The sequence below is a fragment of the Hyla sarda genome, chromosome 3 (genome assembly GCF_029499605.1).
Source record: "Hyla sarda isolate aHylSar1 chromosome 3, aHylSar1.hap1, whole genome shotgun sequence".
NCBI lineage: Eukaryota > Metazoa > Chordata > Amphibia > Anura > Hylidae > Hyla > Hyla sarda.
This window is the reverse complement of record NC_079191.1, coordinates 161,181,564-161,201,819: the sequence shown is the minus strand read 5'-3', so window position 1 is coordinate 161,201,819 and position 20,256 is coordinate 161,181,564. Positions and strand designations below refer to the sequence as shown.

At 43.9% G+C, this 20,256-nt stretch overlaps 1 protein-coding gene across 1 annotated transcript in view; it reads right to left on the bottom strand.

Moving 5' to 3' along the window:
* Window positions 1–20,256, bottom strand: part of ATP13A4 (ATPase 13A4) — a 130,570-nt gene that overhangs the window by 81,143 nt on the left and 29,171 nt on the right. The window contains exons 2-3 of the mRNA XM_056565395.1: window positions 9,912–10,085; window positions 6,632–6,766 (exon numbers count right to left, since the gene is read on the bottom strand). Coding sequence (XP_056421370.1) covers window positions 6,632–6,766; window positions 9,912–10,085 — 309 coding nt within the window. The remainder of the gene's footprint in view (window positions 1–6,631; window positions 6,767–9,911; window positions 10,086–20,256) is intronic.

Sequence of the window (20,256 nt, the reverse complement as noted above, 5' to 3'; positions counted from 1 at the left end):
CTAAACACTACGAGCTGCCAGTCTGCTTTGTTCACAAAGGAGAACACTCAGAGCTGCCAGCCTGTTTGGCTGTGAACAAAGCAGGCTGGCAGCTCTGAGTGTTTAGGAGTGTTTTAGCTGCTGAATACTACAGAGGAAATTCTTTTCTTTTTGGAACACAGAGCTCTCTGCTGACATCTCTGTCCATTTTAGGAACTGTCCAGAGCAGCATATGTTTGCTATGGGGATTTTCTCCAACTCTGGACAGTTCTTAAAATGGACAGAGGTGTCAGCAGAGAGCACTGTGTTCCAAAAAGAAAATTTCCTCTGTAATATCCAGCAACTAATAAGTACTGGAAGGATTAAGATTTTTTAATAGAAGTAATTTACAAATGTATAGTCTGCTAATAGATTTATGACTCCAGACTAGTATTGGCTAGTGCTGCAGATGAAGGTAGAATTGGTGCAGTAGATTTGATAAGTTTTAGAAGCTGTGATCCTGTTCAGAGACATTTGTTGAAAAGTAATGTCCTTATCTTCTTCACTATCCCAGCAGCAGGACAAATGTTGTCAGTGATAATCAGATTATCGTTTGCACAATTTATGAGCTGGTATAGTGGTATACCAAAAATGGGCATCAAAATTTGGTGCACATAAGCCATGCATATGAGCCCACTTCACTGCATAATAAGCCGTGCCCCTTTGTCAAAAGTTTCTAAAACTCAATGACAATGACAAGTCTATGCCAAAAACTGTCTGTGCCAAAAACCTGGCTTATATCCCCCAGAGAACTGAACTGTCTAAAAGGTTGTCAGTTACTAATCTCTTAGGCAGAAAAATGTGACCAGTTCCTGGCGTAGATCCCAATAAGTCAGTCAGTCATAATAACCATTACCGTATATACTCGAGTATAAGCCGAGTTTTTCAGCACGATTTTTCGTGCTGAAAACGCCCCCCCTCGGCTTATACTCGAGTGAACTCTCCGCCTGTCAATCCCTTCTCAGTGGTCTTCAACCTGCGGACCTCCAGATATTGCAAAACTACAACTCCCAGCATGCCCAGGCATGCTGGGTGTTGTAGTTTTGAAACCTCTGGAGGTCCGCAGGTTGAAGACCACTGCGGCCTTCATCATCATCCACCCCCCCTCCCCCTTTTGATTTGTACTCGCCTCCCCTCGGCAGGAAGTTAGGGTGAGCTGGTCCTGGCCATCTATGCTACAGGGACCGTCCGGTGGGGAGGATTAGTTGTTGCGGGCTGTCCATTTTCACCGGGGGGACCTCTTCTCCTAGCTTCAGGCCCGGCCCCGGACTTGTGATGTTGCCTTGGCGACGACGCACAGGGACGTTCATGTACAACGTCCCTGTGCGTTGTCGTCAAGGCAACGTCACTAGTCCGGGGCCAGGCCTGAAGCATGGAGAAGAGGTGAAAATGGACAGTGAAAATGGACAGCCCGCAACAACTAATCATCCCCACCGGACGGTCCCTGCAGCATAGATGGCCCGGACCAGCTCACCCTAACTTCCTGCCGAGGGGAGGGGAGTACAAATCAAAAGGGGGGGGGGGCTGGAGGATGACGAAGGCCGCAGTGGTCTTCAACCTGCGGACCTCCAGAGGTTTCAAAACTACAACACCCAGCATGCTGGGAGTTGTAGTTTTGCAACATCTGGAGGGCCACAGGTTGAAGACAACTGATGAAGGGATTTACAGGCGGTGATGATTAAGGGGGGGGGGTCTGGATGATGATGGGGGTCTGGATGATTACATGGGGGGGATGATGTATTTCCCATCCTAGGCTTATAGTAGAGTCAATAACTTTTCCTGGGTTTTGGGGTAAAATTAGGGGCCTTGGCTTATATTCGGGTCGGCTTATACTCGAGTATATACGAGATCTTATTTAGACAATTATCTGGTCTTTGTTCAAGGTTCAGTAGGTCAGAACTGATGTGTTCACTGTGTTCAAGCAATATTTCCATTGCCTTTAATTGGTGTTTATTATCTCCTTAATAAGCTGTTGAAAGACTGTAAAGCGTAAATGGCCCTAAATTTAAATATTCACACAATGAGCCCAGTTTGATGGGCAGCCAATTGTTATTGTAGAAAAATAAATCATTAATATAACACTTCAACAAGATTCTGCTCCAGAAATACAAAAATAAAATGAAACATTAATATTCTATAAACTTGATAATCCTGAGGCATTATATAAAGACTGTGTTTAAAAAGGAAACCTGTCAGGTTTTACCCTATACACAACAGGCTATATAGGAGAAAACAAGGTTTCTCACCAGGTCACGGTCGGCGTCAACGCTCTTCTCTGAAATCTTGCGCAGGCCCCAAAGCAACCATATGCCTGGGCATAAAGTGGCTTCTGGGCTAGTGTGGGGGCAAGTTTACATGGCGGAATTTCTGGAGTTCCACAAAAATTATGTTCAACAAAAACTTGCTGAAATTCAAGCCGCATTGACTTTTAGGCTGGGTTCACGCGGCAGAATGTCTGTATGGAATTTTGCATGAATCTTCCACATTCTGCAGCAGCAGAGTCCCATTGATTTCAACGGGATTCTGCTGTTCTGTTCACACGGCAGAATTTCCACAGCAGATTCCGCAAGAAAATGCATTGCCGTCTATGAGACGGCGCATTTCCGATCACTCCTAGTGCTGGCATGTTCGTCCCATCAGTGGAATGTCCCACGAAAATTTTTCATGCAGGTATTCCACCATGTGAAAATAGCCTAATGGGATTCAGCCATGGAATTCCGCAAAATATAAAAGACTGATATTTATGCGGAATTCGGAAAGCAGAAATTTTGCTGTGTGAATGGGACAAAGAAATGTACAGTAAATTATGGCTGAATTCTTCTGCAGAATTCCATAAGGAAATTCTGTCGCGTGAACATGTGAACATAGGCTGAGACTTCAGGGAGAAGAGTAGAGATGTCAGCTGTTCCCGTGAAGCATATTTTTACATTTTCAAAATATCCCAAAGGCTGTCCGGGCATGCTGGGTGTTGTAGTTTTGCAACAGCAAAATCTGGTTGTAGGAATCTGAAAATAATATGGCTAGAAAATGTTCTTAGTTTTGTTTTTTTCCCTCACACTTTTCCCTCTAAAATAAAAATAAATAAAATAAATAAATAAAGTTAAATAAAAAAAATGTATTGCTTCTCTTCCCTGATGAATCATTATTGCTCAACATTTTTATCAGTAATAACAAGTAATTATTCATTTATAAACAACAAGAAATTTATCTTTTTAAGTCATAATACAATGTATCTGCGGCTACCGTAGATAATAACATGAGCTGCACAGGGTAACATTTCTTTACATACCGGCTAAAACATTTTGCCTGTGGCATTATAGTATTTACAAGTGGTTTAATGCAAATTATTAGCTAAATAAGGAAGATCCTTTTTACAATTCCACACATTTGGTTACGCCCAATTCCTCATGAATAATAGGGTTAACCCACAACTAATCTAGGTCACCTAATTGTCAAAAACACTGCAACCTGCTTAGATCAAAACACAAGTTTATTCTGGCAACACAGTCCTAAAGGGGTTAACAGGGATGTGCACAGATTCACTAGAAAGGGGCTTGAGCCTCTGCCCTTTTGATCTTTCTCCTACAAGTTTCTCCTCATATATAAATAATTAGGAGATGTGCCCTTTTTTCAGTTCAGCCCCCGAAAAGGTCTGTGCAAGTCCCTGTTATCGAAGTTAAGAAAAACAATATATCTGCTTATTTCTTAGAAACAGCACCACTCTAGCCTTCAAGGGGTACTCCACCCCTAGGCATCTTGTATCTGTATCTGCTTCCGGCAGCGCTGGAGGTTCTGGCGCCCGACCACAGGAACAGAAGAGCATGACGTCACGACTCTGCCCCCGTGTGACGTCACGCCTTGCCCCCTCAATGCAAGTCTATGGGATGGGGCGTGACAGCCGTCATGCCCCATCCCATAGACTTGCATTGAGGGGGCGGGGCGTGACATCACACGGGGGCGGAGTCGTAATATCACGATCTTCCGTTCCCGTGGTCGGGAGCCAGAACCTCCAGCGCTGGCGGAAGCAGATACAGGTGGGTGCTGCATGCTATATTGCGGGGGTCCTTGGTGGCAGGACCCCCGCGATCAGACATCTTATCCCCTATACTTTGGATAGGGGATAAGATGTCTAGGGGTGGAGTACCCCTTTAAGTTTGTGTGTGCTATTGCAGCTCAGTTCCTATGAAGTGAAAGAGGTTGAGGTGTAATACCACACACAGCCTGAGGACAGGTGGGGCTTTTTATTTATTTATTTCTTTATTTATTTTATTTCTTTATTTTTAATCTTGGATAACCCTTTTTAGCAGGGATTCTGTATCAGTGGTCTCTGACTGCTGAGGGCTTATGCATTTCTGTTTTTCTTGTATGGATCCACAAATTTACATCGCAAACACTAAGATCAGTCCACAAGACAGCCAATGAGCAAACTGAATGTTTAAAAGTTAAAATGAGGACATAGATAAGGAATTTATGCACCATTTCTGTCTGACAACGCAGACCACAGCTGCGAAGGAACCTTTGGTAAGATTTGTGTATGGGCTGAAAGGCAAGTTGGAAGTGGGGTCTTTCATTCCTTTTCTGGATGGTCAAGGTTTTCAGTGGAACCCAAAATCAGCACAGATGCTACAGACAGATGGTTAATGGGCTTTAAAACAAGGCTGGGGAGGAACCTAAATCTCTGATGGGAGTTGGAATCCTGAGTTTGCAGATTCAAAGGACCTGCCATGTCTTCTGCTGCCAGTAGAGTGTTGGTGGCAGTACCAGCACCAATACCCACTGATTACATGCAACAGTTTTTTCAAGTATTTTCATAGTGGGAATGGAATGCAACCAATACTCACTGTATTCCTTAATACTAGCACTAAAAAATAAAATAAAATAAAAAAAAAAAAAAAAATAAAAACACTTTTTGTAGATTTTTGTTTTCTTAAATAAAAATGCTATGCTCAGCAGATGGGGGGAGGGGATAAATAAAGAAGAAGAAAAAAGGAACAAAAGCTATTTGTTTTAGTTCTGTTGAGTCACTTTTTGCTTTTGGTTCCTTTTGCTCTTAAGGGTGGGGTGACACATGCCGGATTTTGCTGCTGCATATTTTCCTAATCATTGGGTCAATGGGTAGCAAAATGAGTTGCAGAAAATATGCAGCAAAATACGGCAGGTGTGACCCTACTTACGGCTCGTTCACACGAGCTGATCTGATGCTTTTTATTTTCAGCTGCTTAATTTTCTCATTGACTTATCAGCAAAAAATAAGCAGTAGAAAGAAAAAAAAAACTGTAGAAAATAAGCAGCTGAAAATCCGTAGCAAAATCTGCACTAAAATATGCAGCAAAGTCCGCTCGTATTAACGAGCCCAGGGGTACTCCAGTGGAAAACTGGTGCCAGAAAGTTAAACAGATTTTTAAATTACTCCTATTAAAAACTATTTACCCTTCCAGTACTTATTAGCAGCTGTAAGCTACAGGAGGAGATTCATTTTTTTTTTTTTGTGTTTTTTTTGTCTTGACCACAGTGCTCTCTGCTGACGCTTGATACCCTCAGGAACTGTTCAGCGCAGGAGAAAATCTCCACTGCAAACCTATGCTGCTCTGGACATTTCCTGATACGGGCTGGCATCAGGTGTCAGCAGAGAGCACTGTGGACAAGTCAGAAAAAAGAAACTCAAAAAGAAAAGAATCACCTCTGTAGCATACAGCTGCTAATAAGCGCTGCTTATGGCTGTATACTGTGATCAGAAGTCCACTTACCCACCTCTAGTGTTTACATGACAGAGGAAGATGACAGAGCTGGAATGAAGGTGGTAAGTCAGGCTCTGTTCACATATTGCATTTTTTTTTAGCTCACCTTCAGTTGAATGGGACAGCGGAATCCCATTTAAGTTAATAGGCTATAAACACATGCAGAATTTCCATGCAGATTTTAATGCAAAATCCGTGTGGAAATTCTGCTGTGTGAACATAGCCTATATGTGTGCTGCATTAAAAAAAAAAAAAAATGTCTTTGAAATACTTTGGAAAATAGCTATGGGAAATATACTACAGAAAAAAGCCAGCAAACACACAGGTGTGTGTGTATTTTGAAAACCAAAAGTAATTTTTAAAAAGAGTACCTGTCAGTAAACAAACTTTTCTAAACTAACAGGCTATATTCCCTAACTACTCCCATCCCCCCCTTCCCTCCCCCTGCCCTTAAAGAAGCTCTGTATCTTACCTGTCTTCTTACTCACATAGTGTGAGCTGCCGGCAGAATCATATGGGCGTGCCCCAGCAGGAGCTACGTCACTGAAGCCTGCTGGGGGGACTGCTTCCACCCTCACTTCGCCTAGGAGAGCAGCGGGGGCGGAGCCGGAAGGGTGCGAGTGATTTCAGTCTGGCGTGAGTTTGAAATCAATGCAGAAGCTTGCGGCCAGGGACTCCTAGGGAGACCACTAGTGGCCACATACATACAAGGAAGCATTTTTTTTTAAAATAAAATCCTATTAGAAAGTTGTTTAATATGCAATGATCTATAACATATAAAAAATAATTTTGATGACAGGTACTCTAAGAAGGAAAGAAGATTTAAAAGAAGAATTTATTGCAAAACAAAATACCAGGAACGATGCCAAACTTACCTGCAGTTCAGGTTTAATCACTGCTTTATAAATGACTGAATCCACATCATGTGTTAGTGCATTAAACGACTTGTATTCATAGTCAGATAGTTGAAGTGAGAGTACTTTCTTCCATGTATGTTCTTTAAACGCATCCTACATTAAAACAGCAAAAAAAAAATTTAATGAAAAAGGACATGTCACCCAATGAATATGCAATATAGGACTTCCTTGCTTAAGGGTGCGTTCACACGCTATTACTAGCAGTGGGTTGCCCGCTGCAGGAATCCTGCTGAGAGTTACGCTACCATTGATTTAAATGAGTCCACAGACAGTCCGCAATAGTGTCAGATTTGCGGACTGTCCGCGGACCCATTCAAATGAATGGTAGCGTAACTCGCAGCAGGTTTCCCGCAAGAGGAACCCGCTGCTAGTTACTAGCATGTGAACGCACCCTAAAGGGGTAATCCGGTGGGAATTATTATTTTTTTTTTTAAATCAACTGGTCCCAGAAAGTTAAAACAGATTTGTAAATTACTTCTATTTAAAAATCGTAATCCTTCCAGTACTTATCAGCTGCTGTACAATGCAGAGAAAGTTATTTTCTTTTTGAATTTCTCTTCTGTCTGTCCACAGTGCTCTCTGCTGACATCTCTGTTCATGTAAGGAACTGTCCAGAGCAGGATAGGTTTGCTATGGGGAATTGTTTCTGTTCTGGACAGTTCCTGACATGGACAGAGGTGTCAGCAGAGAGCAATGTGTCAACAGGTTGTGTGTGGTATGACAACTTGGCTCCATACACTTTAACTCCTTAACCACATTGGACATCATGGTGCAGTGGTACCTAACACACCATGATGTACACTTAAGTCATGAACATTACCGTGAGCATGGGACCGGTGCTCGCATCATGCACGGTAGGTCCTGGCTGCTGTCAGCAGCCAGGGACCCACCGGTAATGGCGGTCATCAGTGATCGTGCCGATGTCCGCCATTAACCCCTCAGATGCTGTGATCAATACAGATCACGGAATCTGTGGCACTTAAAATGGATAAACAGATCGCCCACGGTGCTGCCGCAGGGTTCCGATCATCTGTAAAGGCAAACGGAGATCCCCTCACCTGCCTTCGTTCATCTCCAGGGGGTCTTCTGCTCTGAGATTGAGCAGACCAGAGCAGAAGATCACTGATAACACTGATCAATTCTATGCCCTATGCATAGCACTGAACAGTATTAGCAATAAAATAATTGCTATAAAATAGTCCCCTAGTAGTCCCCTATGGGGACATAAAGAGTGGAGAGGAAAAAAAAAAAAAAGGGGAAAAATCCCCTCCCCCAATAAAAATGTTAAACGTCCCTTCTTCCCCATCTTCCCCCCAAAAAGCTTACAAATATATATATTCTAAGTCAAATTGCAGCTTTTTTGTCACAAATTCTAAAAATAAATAATACATTTATTAAAAGTTTTATATACGCAAATTTAAAAGTTATAGGTCGTCAAAATAAAGATATTTAAATGCACTAATTTGGTTAAAAGGTTTGAGATGTTTTTTTTAAAGCAGTACAATAATAAAGTAATCATGGGTATAATTTTAATCGTATACCCACAGAATAAAGAAAACTTATAATTTTTACAGCGTGAAAACGAAACCTTCCAAAATTGTGGTTTTCTTTTCAAATTTGTCACACAGTATTTTTTTTTTTGTTGTGTCATACATTTTATGGTAAAATGTCAATACAAAGGACAACTGGCTGCGCAGAAAACAAGCCCTCATACTCGTCTGTGGATTTAAATATAAAAAAGAGTTATGATTTTTAGAAGAAAGCAAAATGCAAAAAAAATTGGCCTGGTCCTTAAAGGGGTGCTTCAGATCAAAAGGATAGGGAATAAGATGTCTGATCGCAGGGGTCCTGCCGCTGGGGACCCCTGCAATCTGTCATGCAGCAACCCACCTGTGTGAACTCCACGCAGCGCTGGAGGCTCCAAGTCTGAAGGCTCAAGACCACGGGGCAGGAGTATCGTGACGTCACGACTCCGCCTCCGTTTGACGTCACGCCCAGCACCCTCAATGCAAGTCTATGGGAGGGGGCGTGACAGCCCCCCCTAGACTTGCATTGAGGGGGCGGGATGTGACATCACACACTTGGAGCCTCCAGTGCTGCATGGAGCTCACAGTGGCAGGACCCCTGCTATCAGACATCTTGATGTATTAGGACCAGAGTACCCCTTTGAGGCCAAAATGGGCTTATTCCTTAAGGGGTTAATGGAACTAAACTGCAGAACCACATCCAACCTGAAGACAAATGTGGCGTATTTAGCTTGTTTTTCTTATGCTGGATAACCCCTTTAAGTAAAGCATCCATGTCATTGCTTAGGCTGGGTTTTCAGCACATTCAGGCTGTACATTAGAGGTATTGGTAGAAATACCTGCAAAATGGGTATGCCTATATATATATATATATCACCCCATTACTGTGAGACCAAGCAATTGCCTTCACAAGTCACATTTGCACAGCACCATAAAGATCAAGGAGCTCAAACAGGTCAGGAATAAAGTTGTGGAAAAGTACAAAGCAGGGTTAGGTTATAAAAAAATTAAAAATAAATCACAGAAATAAAAAGGTTGAGGGGACCTTGTAACTAGTCTTACCAGGCAGTGAAATGTGTACAAAAATAAACAAAATCAAATCAAAATATGAATAAATGTAAGTTGTGTAATAAACATCAACTACTAATTTCAAAAAGATATTGGCCCAAATTTGTCAATCTGCCTACCAGATAGGATTAAGTTTTTTTTTTTTTTTTTTTATAGAAGTGATTTATAAAATCTGTTTAACTTTGTAGAGCCATTTGATATGAAAAAAAAGAAAAATAGTTTTTCACTGGAGTACCCCTTTACTAATGGGCCTCCTTCTGTATAATAGGTTTACCAATGAACTTGTATGTGACTGTTTAAGCAAAGGGCTATTTTTGACTAGAACAAAAGGGGTCACAGCACTAGTCCCAGAAGAAAAAGAAGAATGAGAATAAAGAGAAAGAGGTCAAAAGAAAGACAGAAATAAACCATTGAAAAGTATTAATTGTATTAGCCTATGCCCAGATATTAAAGGAAGTCACAGATCATATATATATATATATATATATATAAATTTCTGACATGTTAACAATGAACATGAACAGACAAGAGAGCTTGTAAAGCACAATATTGAAGAATAAACCTAAATTTCCCTATGTACTTACATATAATTATACCAAAGCCTACACTCATTTTTATTACATATATTAATAAAAATTACTTACTGTGGATCGAAGTAACACAACATCAGCCTCTCTCAAGGAACATGGGATGCAGTTGGCCCATACATGCCATTCTGGCTTCCAGTAGAATATAAGCCATAGAAATCCAAGAGAAAATATATACCCACATATGCACAAAGTTTTTCGACAAGTGCTAGTCCTGTATCCGAATATGTCCTAAAAAAGAAAATATTTTTTTTTTTTGTTTTTTTTTAAAGCATCAATAGTCTATCCTTCAACAGTCCTATAATGACTTATGGTATTACATGATGACATCCATATAAAATGGTGATCTACCGTATATAAAACTGTGAAATTTATTTAGAATAGTGTAGGTGTTAAAAACTACAAAATATTAGAAGGCACACAGTTATTACAATGATTATTCTGACCTCTGCAATCTCTCGTATATACAAGAAACAAAGCTGTCAGACTTATATTGAAAAAAAAAAATAAAAAAAAAAAATAAACCTAATAGTTAATAGTGACTATAAGCAGTCCGTAGGGCTTAGAACTTTTTTGTGAGACTTTAAAAAGGAAGTCCGTCACCAGTGTACTAACCTGTCGGTACCAACAGAGTGCTGGTGAAACTGATTACAACGGTACTCAAGTTGTCCCTTTCCGTTAGCTCCGCTCCGGGCACCAGGCTTGGGGCACGGGCGGAGCTTACTAACATCACCGATGCTGCGAGACCCAGCAGAGAGTAGCAGCAGTTTGGGGCATGGACTGAGTTAAGTGATGTCACTGCTGCTGCTCCCTGCTGGGTCCCACTGTGAGAACAGCAGCGGTGATGTCCATAAGCTCCGCCTATGCCCCAAGCAGGGAGCCCGAAGCAGAGCTAACAGAGGAGGAGATTACTGAAGATCCCCGCCACGGAACGGGACAAGGAAGGCACCGTTGTAATCAGTGTCACCTGCACTGTCTGCCTGTACCAACAGGTTAGTGCAGATGACACTGGTGACAGATTTCCTTTAACCCCTTAAAGGACAGGACATGTAGAGCAAATTTTGTCATTCTGGACAAAGGCTGTTTTTTACATTTTTGATGTATTCTGGTTTAGTTGTCACTTTCTTTTTTCTCGTGTAATATACTGTGCACAAATTATATTTTTATCATGACATGTTGTACCTTATATTACTGGTAAATTTGTGTTGATACATGCAGCATTTTTTGTGAAAAACTCCAAAATATTGTGATTTTTAATTATTTTTTATGGTGTTTGCTATGCGGAAAAAATGAGTTTATATCTTTATTCTGTGGATCGGTGCATTTATGGGGATACCCAATTTGTATAGCTTTTTAGCTTTTTTTCCTTTTCACAACAAAATCTCTTCCCCCCCCCCACTCACTTTTGTGTTGCCATGTTTTGAGAGCCATAACTTTATTTCTTGTCCGATCACATTGTGTGAGGGCTTATTTTTTGCCAGCCAAGCTTAAATTTTTATTTGTACTATTTTTGCAATACATGATAATTTGATAATTATTATTCCTTTTTTTTTTTTTTTTTAACCAAAATTAACAATTTTTATTTAATTTATTTTTTTCATGGCGTTGACCGTTTGGGATAATTATCATAATGGTTATGTATAGTTTTTAATTAGTTTTGTTGTTATTTTATTTATTATTTAATAATACATGGCTTTATTGGGAGAGGGACGGTTATTTTTTATTTTTACCCTTTATTTATTGGAATACAATCTGTACTGAAGCACAGTATAACTGTCAGTATAGACTGATAGTTTGCCTGTGAGGTCCAGCTTATGGCTGGACCTCACAGGCCTGGCAGACAGGAAGCCACCAGCTGGCCCCCCCCTGCCATGGCAACGCGGGGTCCTCTTTAGGGAACAGGGGAAGTCCCCTTTCCCTGTCAATCCCATAGAAGCCGGGATTGTACTGATCACGGCATCTTTGGGATTAATGCTGCCGGGACCGGTGTGATCTCGGCAGCTGCGGCGGGATCCCGGCTGTGATTGACAGCCAGGTCCCACCCCTGAAAGCGATCAGGTCTGCAGGAATGCTAAATGTAAGTTCCCCTTTATATTTTATTTCTAACAAAAGAAAACAAAAAAAAATTAAAATAAATAATAATATGAATGAAAAACTACAACTTAAAAAGTAAACACTGTATGTAAAATCCCCCTTAGGCTATGTTCACATGCCCATTTCTTTGATTCAGCATTGTGGCACTAGGACTGCTCGGAAATGCATGCATGCTCAGAGATGGCAGTGCATTCCTGAGAGGAATCCACAGAAACTTAGAACCAGTTCGATGTTTGTACTAACGTCGGAGTCAATATTTCTGTTGCAGAAACATCTGCCACGAAAATTCCACCATGTGCACAGTGCAGGAGAATCCTATTGAAATCAATGGGACTCTGCTGCAGGGGAATTTCCAAGCGGAATATGCGCTCTAATATTCCGCTGTAAAATGCACTTTATACCAAATGTTTTTTTTAACTTGACCCATTTTTTGTATTGTCTTTTTTAGGCATTTTTCTATAGGCTTCTCTATGGAAACGCAAAATTTCAGAATAAAAAAAACTTTATCTTTTAACAAGCACCACCCAAAAATAAATAAATAAACACCACACACATACACACACACGCACACACACACACTACAAAACAAGCATGTGTGTAAGACCAGGCACAATGGGGGAGATTCTCAAAAACTACTGTTTTAAGTTCCAGCGAAGGCCGCATTGCAGGAGGATATTTGGGAGGGAAACTATATGTGGAGTCATTATGGGTAGAAATATATGGAGATAAAAATAAAAAATTCTGATAGGGGTTTGTTATAAGCCAACAAATATAATGGAAGAGGCAGAAGATCAACTACTGAAGCAAATAAACAAAACAGCAAATCAGAAGGAGGTGATAATAATGGGGGACTTTAACTATCCTGATATAAACTGGGAGACTGAGACCTGTGAATCCCATTGAAAAATGGAAAATATGTAAAAAACTGATGAAAGCTGCAAAAATAGAGACAGAAAGACTCATTGCCAAAGAGAGTAAAACTAACCCCAAAATGTTCTTTAAAGGGGTATTCCAGGCAAAAACATTTTTTTTTTATATATCAACTGACTCCGGAAAGTTAAACAGATTTGTAAATAAGGTGCAAATTAGAAAAATGTGTGCAGCTCACAACCAGGTATTCAAGGTTATTGTGGTTAAAGGATTGATCCCCCACCAATCCAAAAGGGTAAAAACTAAAACAAAGATTAACCACACCTCAAGAATACTACCCTAGGGTACACAGTGAATAATTGTTTGAGACAAAGTTTTGAAAAAAATGCTGATTTTATTAAAACAATAAAAACGTAAATGGTTACAAATATCAGAGAAATGTCAATGTTATCTTAAACTGTCATTGGGCCCTAATGGCAGATTTAGAAAATATGAATAAATATATATAGCAACCACCTAATATAGAATAATCTATAGATGTTAAAAACAAATGCAATTTTTCAACAGCATATAATGATCCGGAGTCGACTATTAGTCCGGCACCTATGATGAATAAAAAAGGGCTGATAGTCCGGCACTTGTAATGGAAAAGGCAAAGTCACTTGATGGACTGATATACAGGTGTATAAAAAGCTGCCCACAGATGTTAAACAAAAGCAAAGTTCAACCTCACCCTGGCTGCTGGTCCCGTACTGCGACGGGCCGATAGTTGAAATTCTTGTGTTGGCTGCAGCAATCCCGGCGCGAGAGCCTGGATGGATATGGGCTCCGGCAGGAGACTCTCTCGGGAACGGTCCGTGGTATCGGTAAATACCTGGATGTGTATCGGACCTTCGCTGGAGAGATCGTGGCTGGGTTCTGGTATTGCAGGCAGCAGGTTGGTAATGCGCTCAGTGGGAGAGGATGTTTGATGAATGCAGCAAGTGGTGCACAAAGTTCTTGGCCGGCTTCTGTCTAGGTGGAGCGTGCGAATTGTGCTCTGTTCAGATTAGATATCAGCCTAGACGCGTTTCAGGGTGCTAAAAACGACCCCTTCCTACTGAGGAAGGGGTCGTTTTTAGCACCCTGAAATGCGTCTAGGCTGATATCTAATCTGAACAGAGCACAATTCGAGAGAGTCTCCTGCCGAAGCCCATATCCATCCAGGCTCTCACGCCGGGATTGCTGCAGCCAACACAAGAATTTCAACTATCGGCCCGTCGCAGTACGGGACCAGCAGCCAGGGTGAGGTTGAACTTTGCTTTTGTTTAACATCTGTGGGCAGCTTTTTATACACCTGTACATCAGTCCATCAAGTGACTTTGCCTTTTTCATTACAAGTGCCGGACTATCAGCCCTTTTTTATTCATCATAGGTGCCGGACTAATAGTCAACTCCGGATCATTATATGCCGTTGAAAAATTGCATTTGTTTTTAACATCTATAGATTATTCTATATTAGGTGGTTGCTATATATATTCATATTTTCTAAATCTGCCATTAGGGCCCAATGACAGTTTAAGATAACATTGACATTGCTCTGATATTTTTAACCATTTAGGTTTTTATTGTTTTAATAAAATCTGCATTTTTTTCAAAACTTTATGTCTCAAACAATTATTCACTGTGTACCCTAGGGTAGTATTCTTGAGGTGTGGTTAATCTTTGTTTTAGATTTGTAAATTACTTCTATTAAAAAATCTTAATCCTTCCAATAGTTATTAGCTTCTGAAGTTTTCTGTCTAACTGCTCAATGATGATGTGACGCCCCGGGAGCTGTGCATGATGGGAGAATATCCCCATAGGAGCTGGACAGCTCCCGGGACGTGAGTCATCAGAAATCAGATAGACAGAAAACAGCAACTCAACTTCAGAAGATAATAACTATTGGAAGGATTAAGATTTTTTTATAGAAGTAATTTACAAATCTGTTTAACTTTCCGGAGCCAGTTGATATATAAAAAAAAGTTTTGGCTTGGAATACTCCTTTAACTATATAAATAGCAAAAAGGTCAAAAATGAAAGTGTAGGCCCTTTAAAAAAAATGATGAGGAAGAAATTATAAATGGGGATCAGTAAGTGTTACGCCGAGCGCTCCGGGTCCCCGCTCCTCCCCGGAGCGCTCGCAACATTCTCGCAATTGCAGCGCCCCGGTCAGACCTGCTGACCGGGTGCGCTGCGATACCTCTCCCAGCCGGGATGCGATTCGCTATGCGGCAGGCGCCCGCTCGCGATGCGCATCCCGGCTCCCGTACCTGACTCGCTCTCCGTCGGTCTTGTCCCGGCGCGCGGCCCCGCTCCCTAGGGCGCGCGCGCGCCGGGTCTCTGCGATTTAAAGGGCCAGTGTGCCGCTGATTGGCGCCTGGTTCTAATTAGTGAATTCACCTGTGCACTTCCCTATATAACCTCACTTCCCCTTCCCTTCCTTGCCGGATCTTGTTGCCATCGTGCCAGTGAAAGCGTTTCCCAGTGTGTTCCTAGCCTGTGTTCCAGACCTCCTGCCGTTGCCCCTGACTACGATCCTTGCTGCCTGCCCCGACCTTCTGCTACGTCCGACCTTGCTCTTGTCTACTCCCTTGTACCGCGCCTATCTTCAGCAGTCAGAGAGGTTGAGCCGTTGCTAGTGGATACGACCTGGTTGCTACCGCCGCTGCAAGACCATCCCGCTTTGCGGCGGGCTCTGGTGAAAACTAGTAGCAGCTTAGAACCGGTCCACTAGCACGGTCCACGCCAATCCCTCTCTGGCACAGAGGATCCACCTCCTGCCAGCCGAATCGTGACAGTAGATCCGGCCATGGATCCCGCTGAAGTTCCACTGCCAGTTGTCGCCGACCTCACCACTGTGGTCGCCCAGCAGTCGCAACAGATAGCGCAACAAGGCCACCAGCTGTCTCAACTGACCGTGATGCTACAGCAGCTACTACCACAGCTTCAGCAATCATCTCCTCCGCCAGCTCCTGCACCTCCTCCGCAGCGAGTGGCCGCTTCCGGCCAACGACTTTCCTTGCCGGATAAATTTGATGGGGACTCTAACTTTTGCCCTGGCTTTCTTTCACAATGTTGCCTGCACTTGGAGATGATGTCGGACCAGTTTCCTACTGAAAGGTCTAAGGTGGCTTTCGTAGTCAGCCTTCTGTCTGGGAAAGCTCTGTCATGGGCCACACCGCTCTGGGACCGCAATGACCCCGTCACTGCCTCTGTACACTCCTTCTTCTCGGAAATTCGAAGTGTCTTTGAGGAACCTGCCCGAGCCTCTTCTGCTGAGACTGCCCTGCTGAACCTGGTCCAGGGTAATTCTTCCGTTGGCGAGTACGCCATACAATTCCGTACTCTTGCTTCCGAATTATCCTGGAATAATGAGGCCCTCTGCGCGACCTTTAAAAAAGGCCTATCCAGCAACATTAAAGATGTTCTGGCCGCACGAGAAATTCCTGCTAAACTGCATGAACTCATTCATCTTGCCACTCGCATTGACATGCGTTTTTCCGAAAGGCGTCAGGAGCTTCGCCAGGATATGGACTTTGTTCGCACGAGGCGTTTTTTCTCCCCGGCTCCTCTCCCCTCTGGTCCTCTGCAATCCGTTCCTGTGCCTCCCGCCGTGGAGGCTATGCAAGTTGACCGGTCTCGCTTGACACCTCAAGAGAGGACACGACGCCGCATGGAGAATCTCTGCCTGTACTGTGCCGGTACCGAACACTTCCTGAAGGATTGTCCTATCCGTCCTCCCCGCCTGGAAAGACGTACGCTGACTCCGCACAAAGGTGAGACAGTTCTTGATGTCAACTCTGCTTCTCCACGCCTTACTGTGCCTGTGCGGATATCTGCCTCTACCTTCTCCTTCTCTACTAAGGCCTTCTTGGATTCCGGATCTGCAGGAAATTTTATTTTGGCCTCTCTCATCAACAGGTTCAACATCCCAGTGACCAGTCTCGCCAGACCCCTCTACATCAATTGTGTTAACAATGAAAGATTGGACTGTGCCGTGCGTTACCGCACGGAACCCCTCCTAATGTGCATCGGACCTCATCACGAAAAAATTGAGTTTTTGGTCCTCTCCAATTGCACTTCCGAAATTCTCCTTGGACTACCGTGGCTTCAACGCCATTCCCCAACCCTTGATTGGTCCACAGGAGAGATCAAGAGCTGGGGTACTTCTTGTTTCAAGGACTGTCTTAAACCGGTTCCCAGTACTCCCTGCCGTGACCCTGTGGTTCCCCCTGTAACCGGTCTCCCTAAGGCTTATATGGACTATGCTGACGTATTTTGCAAAAAGCAAGCTGAGACTTTACCCCCTCACAGGCCTTTTGACTGTCCTATTGACCTCCTCCCGGGCACTACTCCACCCCGGGGCAGAATTTATCCTCTGTCCGCCCCAGAGACTCTTGCTATGTCTGAATACATCCAGGAGAATTTAAAAAAGGGGTTTATCCGCAAATCCTCCTCTCCTGCCGGAGCTGGATTTTTCTTTGTGTCCAAAAAGGATGGCTCCCTACGTCCTTGCATTGATTACCGCGGACTTAATAAAATCACGGTAAAGAACCGCTACCCCCTACCTCTTATCTCTGAACTCTTTGATCGCCTTCAAGGTGCCCACATCTTTACCAAACTGGACTTAAGAGGTGCATATAATCTCATCCGCATCAGGGAGGGGGACGAATGGAAAACTGCATTTAACACCAGAGATGGACACTTTGAGTATCTGGTCATGCCCTTTGGCCTGTGCAACGCCCCTGCCGTCTTCCAAGACTTTGTTAATGAAATTTTTCGTGATCTCTTATATTCCTGTGTTGTTGTGTATCTGGACGATATTCTGATTTTTTCTGCCAACTTAGAAGAACATCGCCAGCATGTCCGCATGGTTCTTCAGAGACTTCGAGACAATCAACTTTATGCCAAAATGGAGAAATGTCTGTTTGAATGTCAATCTCTTCCTTTCCTAGGATACTTGGTCTCTGGCCAGGGACTACAAATGGACCCATCTAAACCCTTCCTATTGGAGGTTGATGCCTCCTCAGTGGGAGCTGGAGCGGTCCTTCTACAAAAAAATTCTTCTGGGCATGCTGTTACTTGTGGGTTTTTTTCTAGGACCTTCTCTCCGGCGGAGAGGAACTACTCCATCGGGGATCGAGAACTACTGGCCATTAAATTGGCACTTGAGGAATGGAGGCATCTGCTGGAGGGATCAAAATTTCCAGTTATCATTTACACCGATCACAAGAATCTCTCCTATCTCCAGTCTGCCCAACGGCTGAATCCTCGCCAGGCCAGGTGGTCGTTGTTCTTTGCCCGTTTTAACTTTGAAATTCATTTTCGCCCTGCCGACAAGAACATTAGGGCCGATGCTCTCACTCGTTCCTCGGATGCCTCGGAAGTAGAGGTCTCTCCGCAACACATCATTCCTCCTGACTGTCTGATCTCCACTTCTCCAGTCTCCATCAGGCAAACTCCTCCAGGGAAGACCTTCGTTTCTCCACGCCAACATCTCGGGATTCTCAAATGGGGTCACTCCTCCCACCTCGCAGGCCATGCGGGCATCAAAAAGTCCTTGCAACTCATCTCTCGTTTCTATTGGTGGCCGACTCTGGAGACGGATGTTGTTGATTTTGTGCGGGCCTGTACTGTCTGTGCCCGGGATAAGACTCCTCGCCAGAAGCCTGCTGGTCTCCTTCATCCTCTGCCTGTCCCCGAACAGCCTTGGTCTCTGATTGGTATGGACTTTATTACAGACTTACCCCCATCCCGTGGCAACACTGTTGTTTGGGTGGTCGTTGATCGATTTTCCAAGATGGCACATTTTATTCCTCTTCCTGGTCTCCCTTCAGCGCCTCAGTTGGCAAAACAATTTTTTGTACACATTTTTCGTCTTCACGGTTTGCCCACACAGATCGTCTCGGATAGAGGCATCCAATTCGTGTCTAAATTCTGGAGGGCCCTCTGTAAACAGCTCAAGATTAAATTAAACTTCTCTTCTTCTTATCATCCCCAATCCAATGGGCAAGTAGAAAGAATTAACCAGGTCCTGGGTGACTATTTACGGCATTTTGTTTCCTCCCGCCAGGATGACTGGGCAGATCTTCTACCATGGGCCGAATTTTCATACAACTTCAGAGTCTCAGAATCTTCTGCTAAGTCCCCATTTGTCGTGGTGTACGGCCGTCACCCTCTTCCCCCCCTCCCTACTCCCTTGCCCTCTGGTTTGCCCGCTGTGGATGAAGTGACTCGTGATCTTTCCACCATATGGAAAGAGACCCAAAATTCTCTTTTACAGGCTTCATCCCGCATGAAAAGGTTTGCTGATAAGAAAAGAAGAACTCCCCCCATTTTTGCGCCCGGAGACAAGGTATGGCTCTCCGCTAAATTTGTCCGCTTTCGTGTCCCCAGTTACAAACTGGGACCACGCTATCTTGGTCCTTTCAAAGTCTTGTGCCAGATTAATCCTGTCTCTTACAAACTCCTTCTTCCTCCTTCTCTCCATATTCCCAATGCCTTCCATGTCTCTCTCCTTAAACCACTCATCATTAATCGCTTCTCTCCCAAATTTGTTTCTCCCACTCCTGTTTCCGGCTCTTCTGACGTCTTCTCCGTGAAGGAGATTCTGGCCTCCAAGACGGTCAGAGGAAAAAAAATTTTCCTGGTGGATTGGGAGGGCTGTGGTCCTGAAGAGAGATTCTGGGAACCTGAGGACAACATCCTAGACAAAAGTCTTATCCTCAGGTTCTCAGGCTCCAAGAGGAGGGGGAGACCCAAGGGGGGGGGTACTGTTACGCCGAGCGCTCCGGGTCCCCGCTCCTCCCCGGAGCGCTCGCAACATTCTCGCAATTGCAGCGCCCCGGTCAGACCTGCTGACCGGGTGCGCTGCGATACCTCTCCCAGCCGGGATGCGATTCGCTATGCGGCAGGCGCCCGCTCGCGATGCGCATCCCGGCTCCCGTACCTGACTCGCTCTCCGTCGGTCTTGTCCCGGCGCGCGCGGCCCCGCTCCCTAGGGCGCACGCGCGCCGGGTCTCTGCGATTTAAAGGGCCAGTGTGCCGCTGATTGGCGCCTGGTTCTAATTAGTGAATTCACCTGTGCACTTCCCTATATAACCTCACTTCCCCTTCCCTTCCTTGCCGGATCTTGTTGCCATCGTGCCAGTGAAAGCGTTTCCCAGTGTGTTCCTAGCCTGTGTTCCAGACCTCCTGCCGTTGCCCCTGACTACGATCCTTGCTGCCTGCCCCGACCTTCTGCTACGTCCGACCTTGCTCTTGTCTACTCCCTTGTACCGCGCCTATCTTCAGCAGTCAGAGAGGTTGAGCCGTTGCTAGTGGATACGACCTGGTTGCTACCGCCGCTGCAAGACCATCCCGCTTTGCGGCGGGCTCTGGTGAAAACCAGTAGCAGCTTAGAACCGGTCCACTA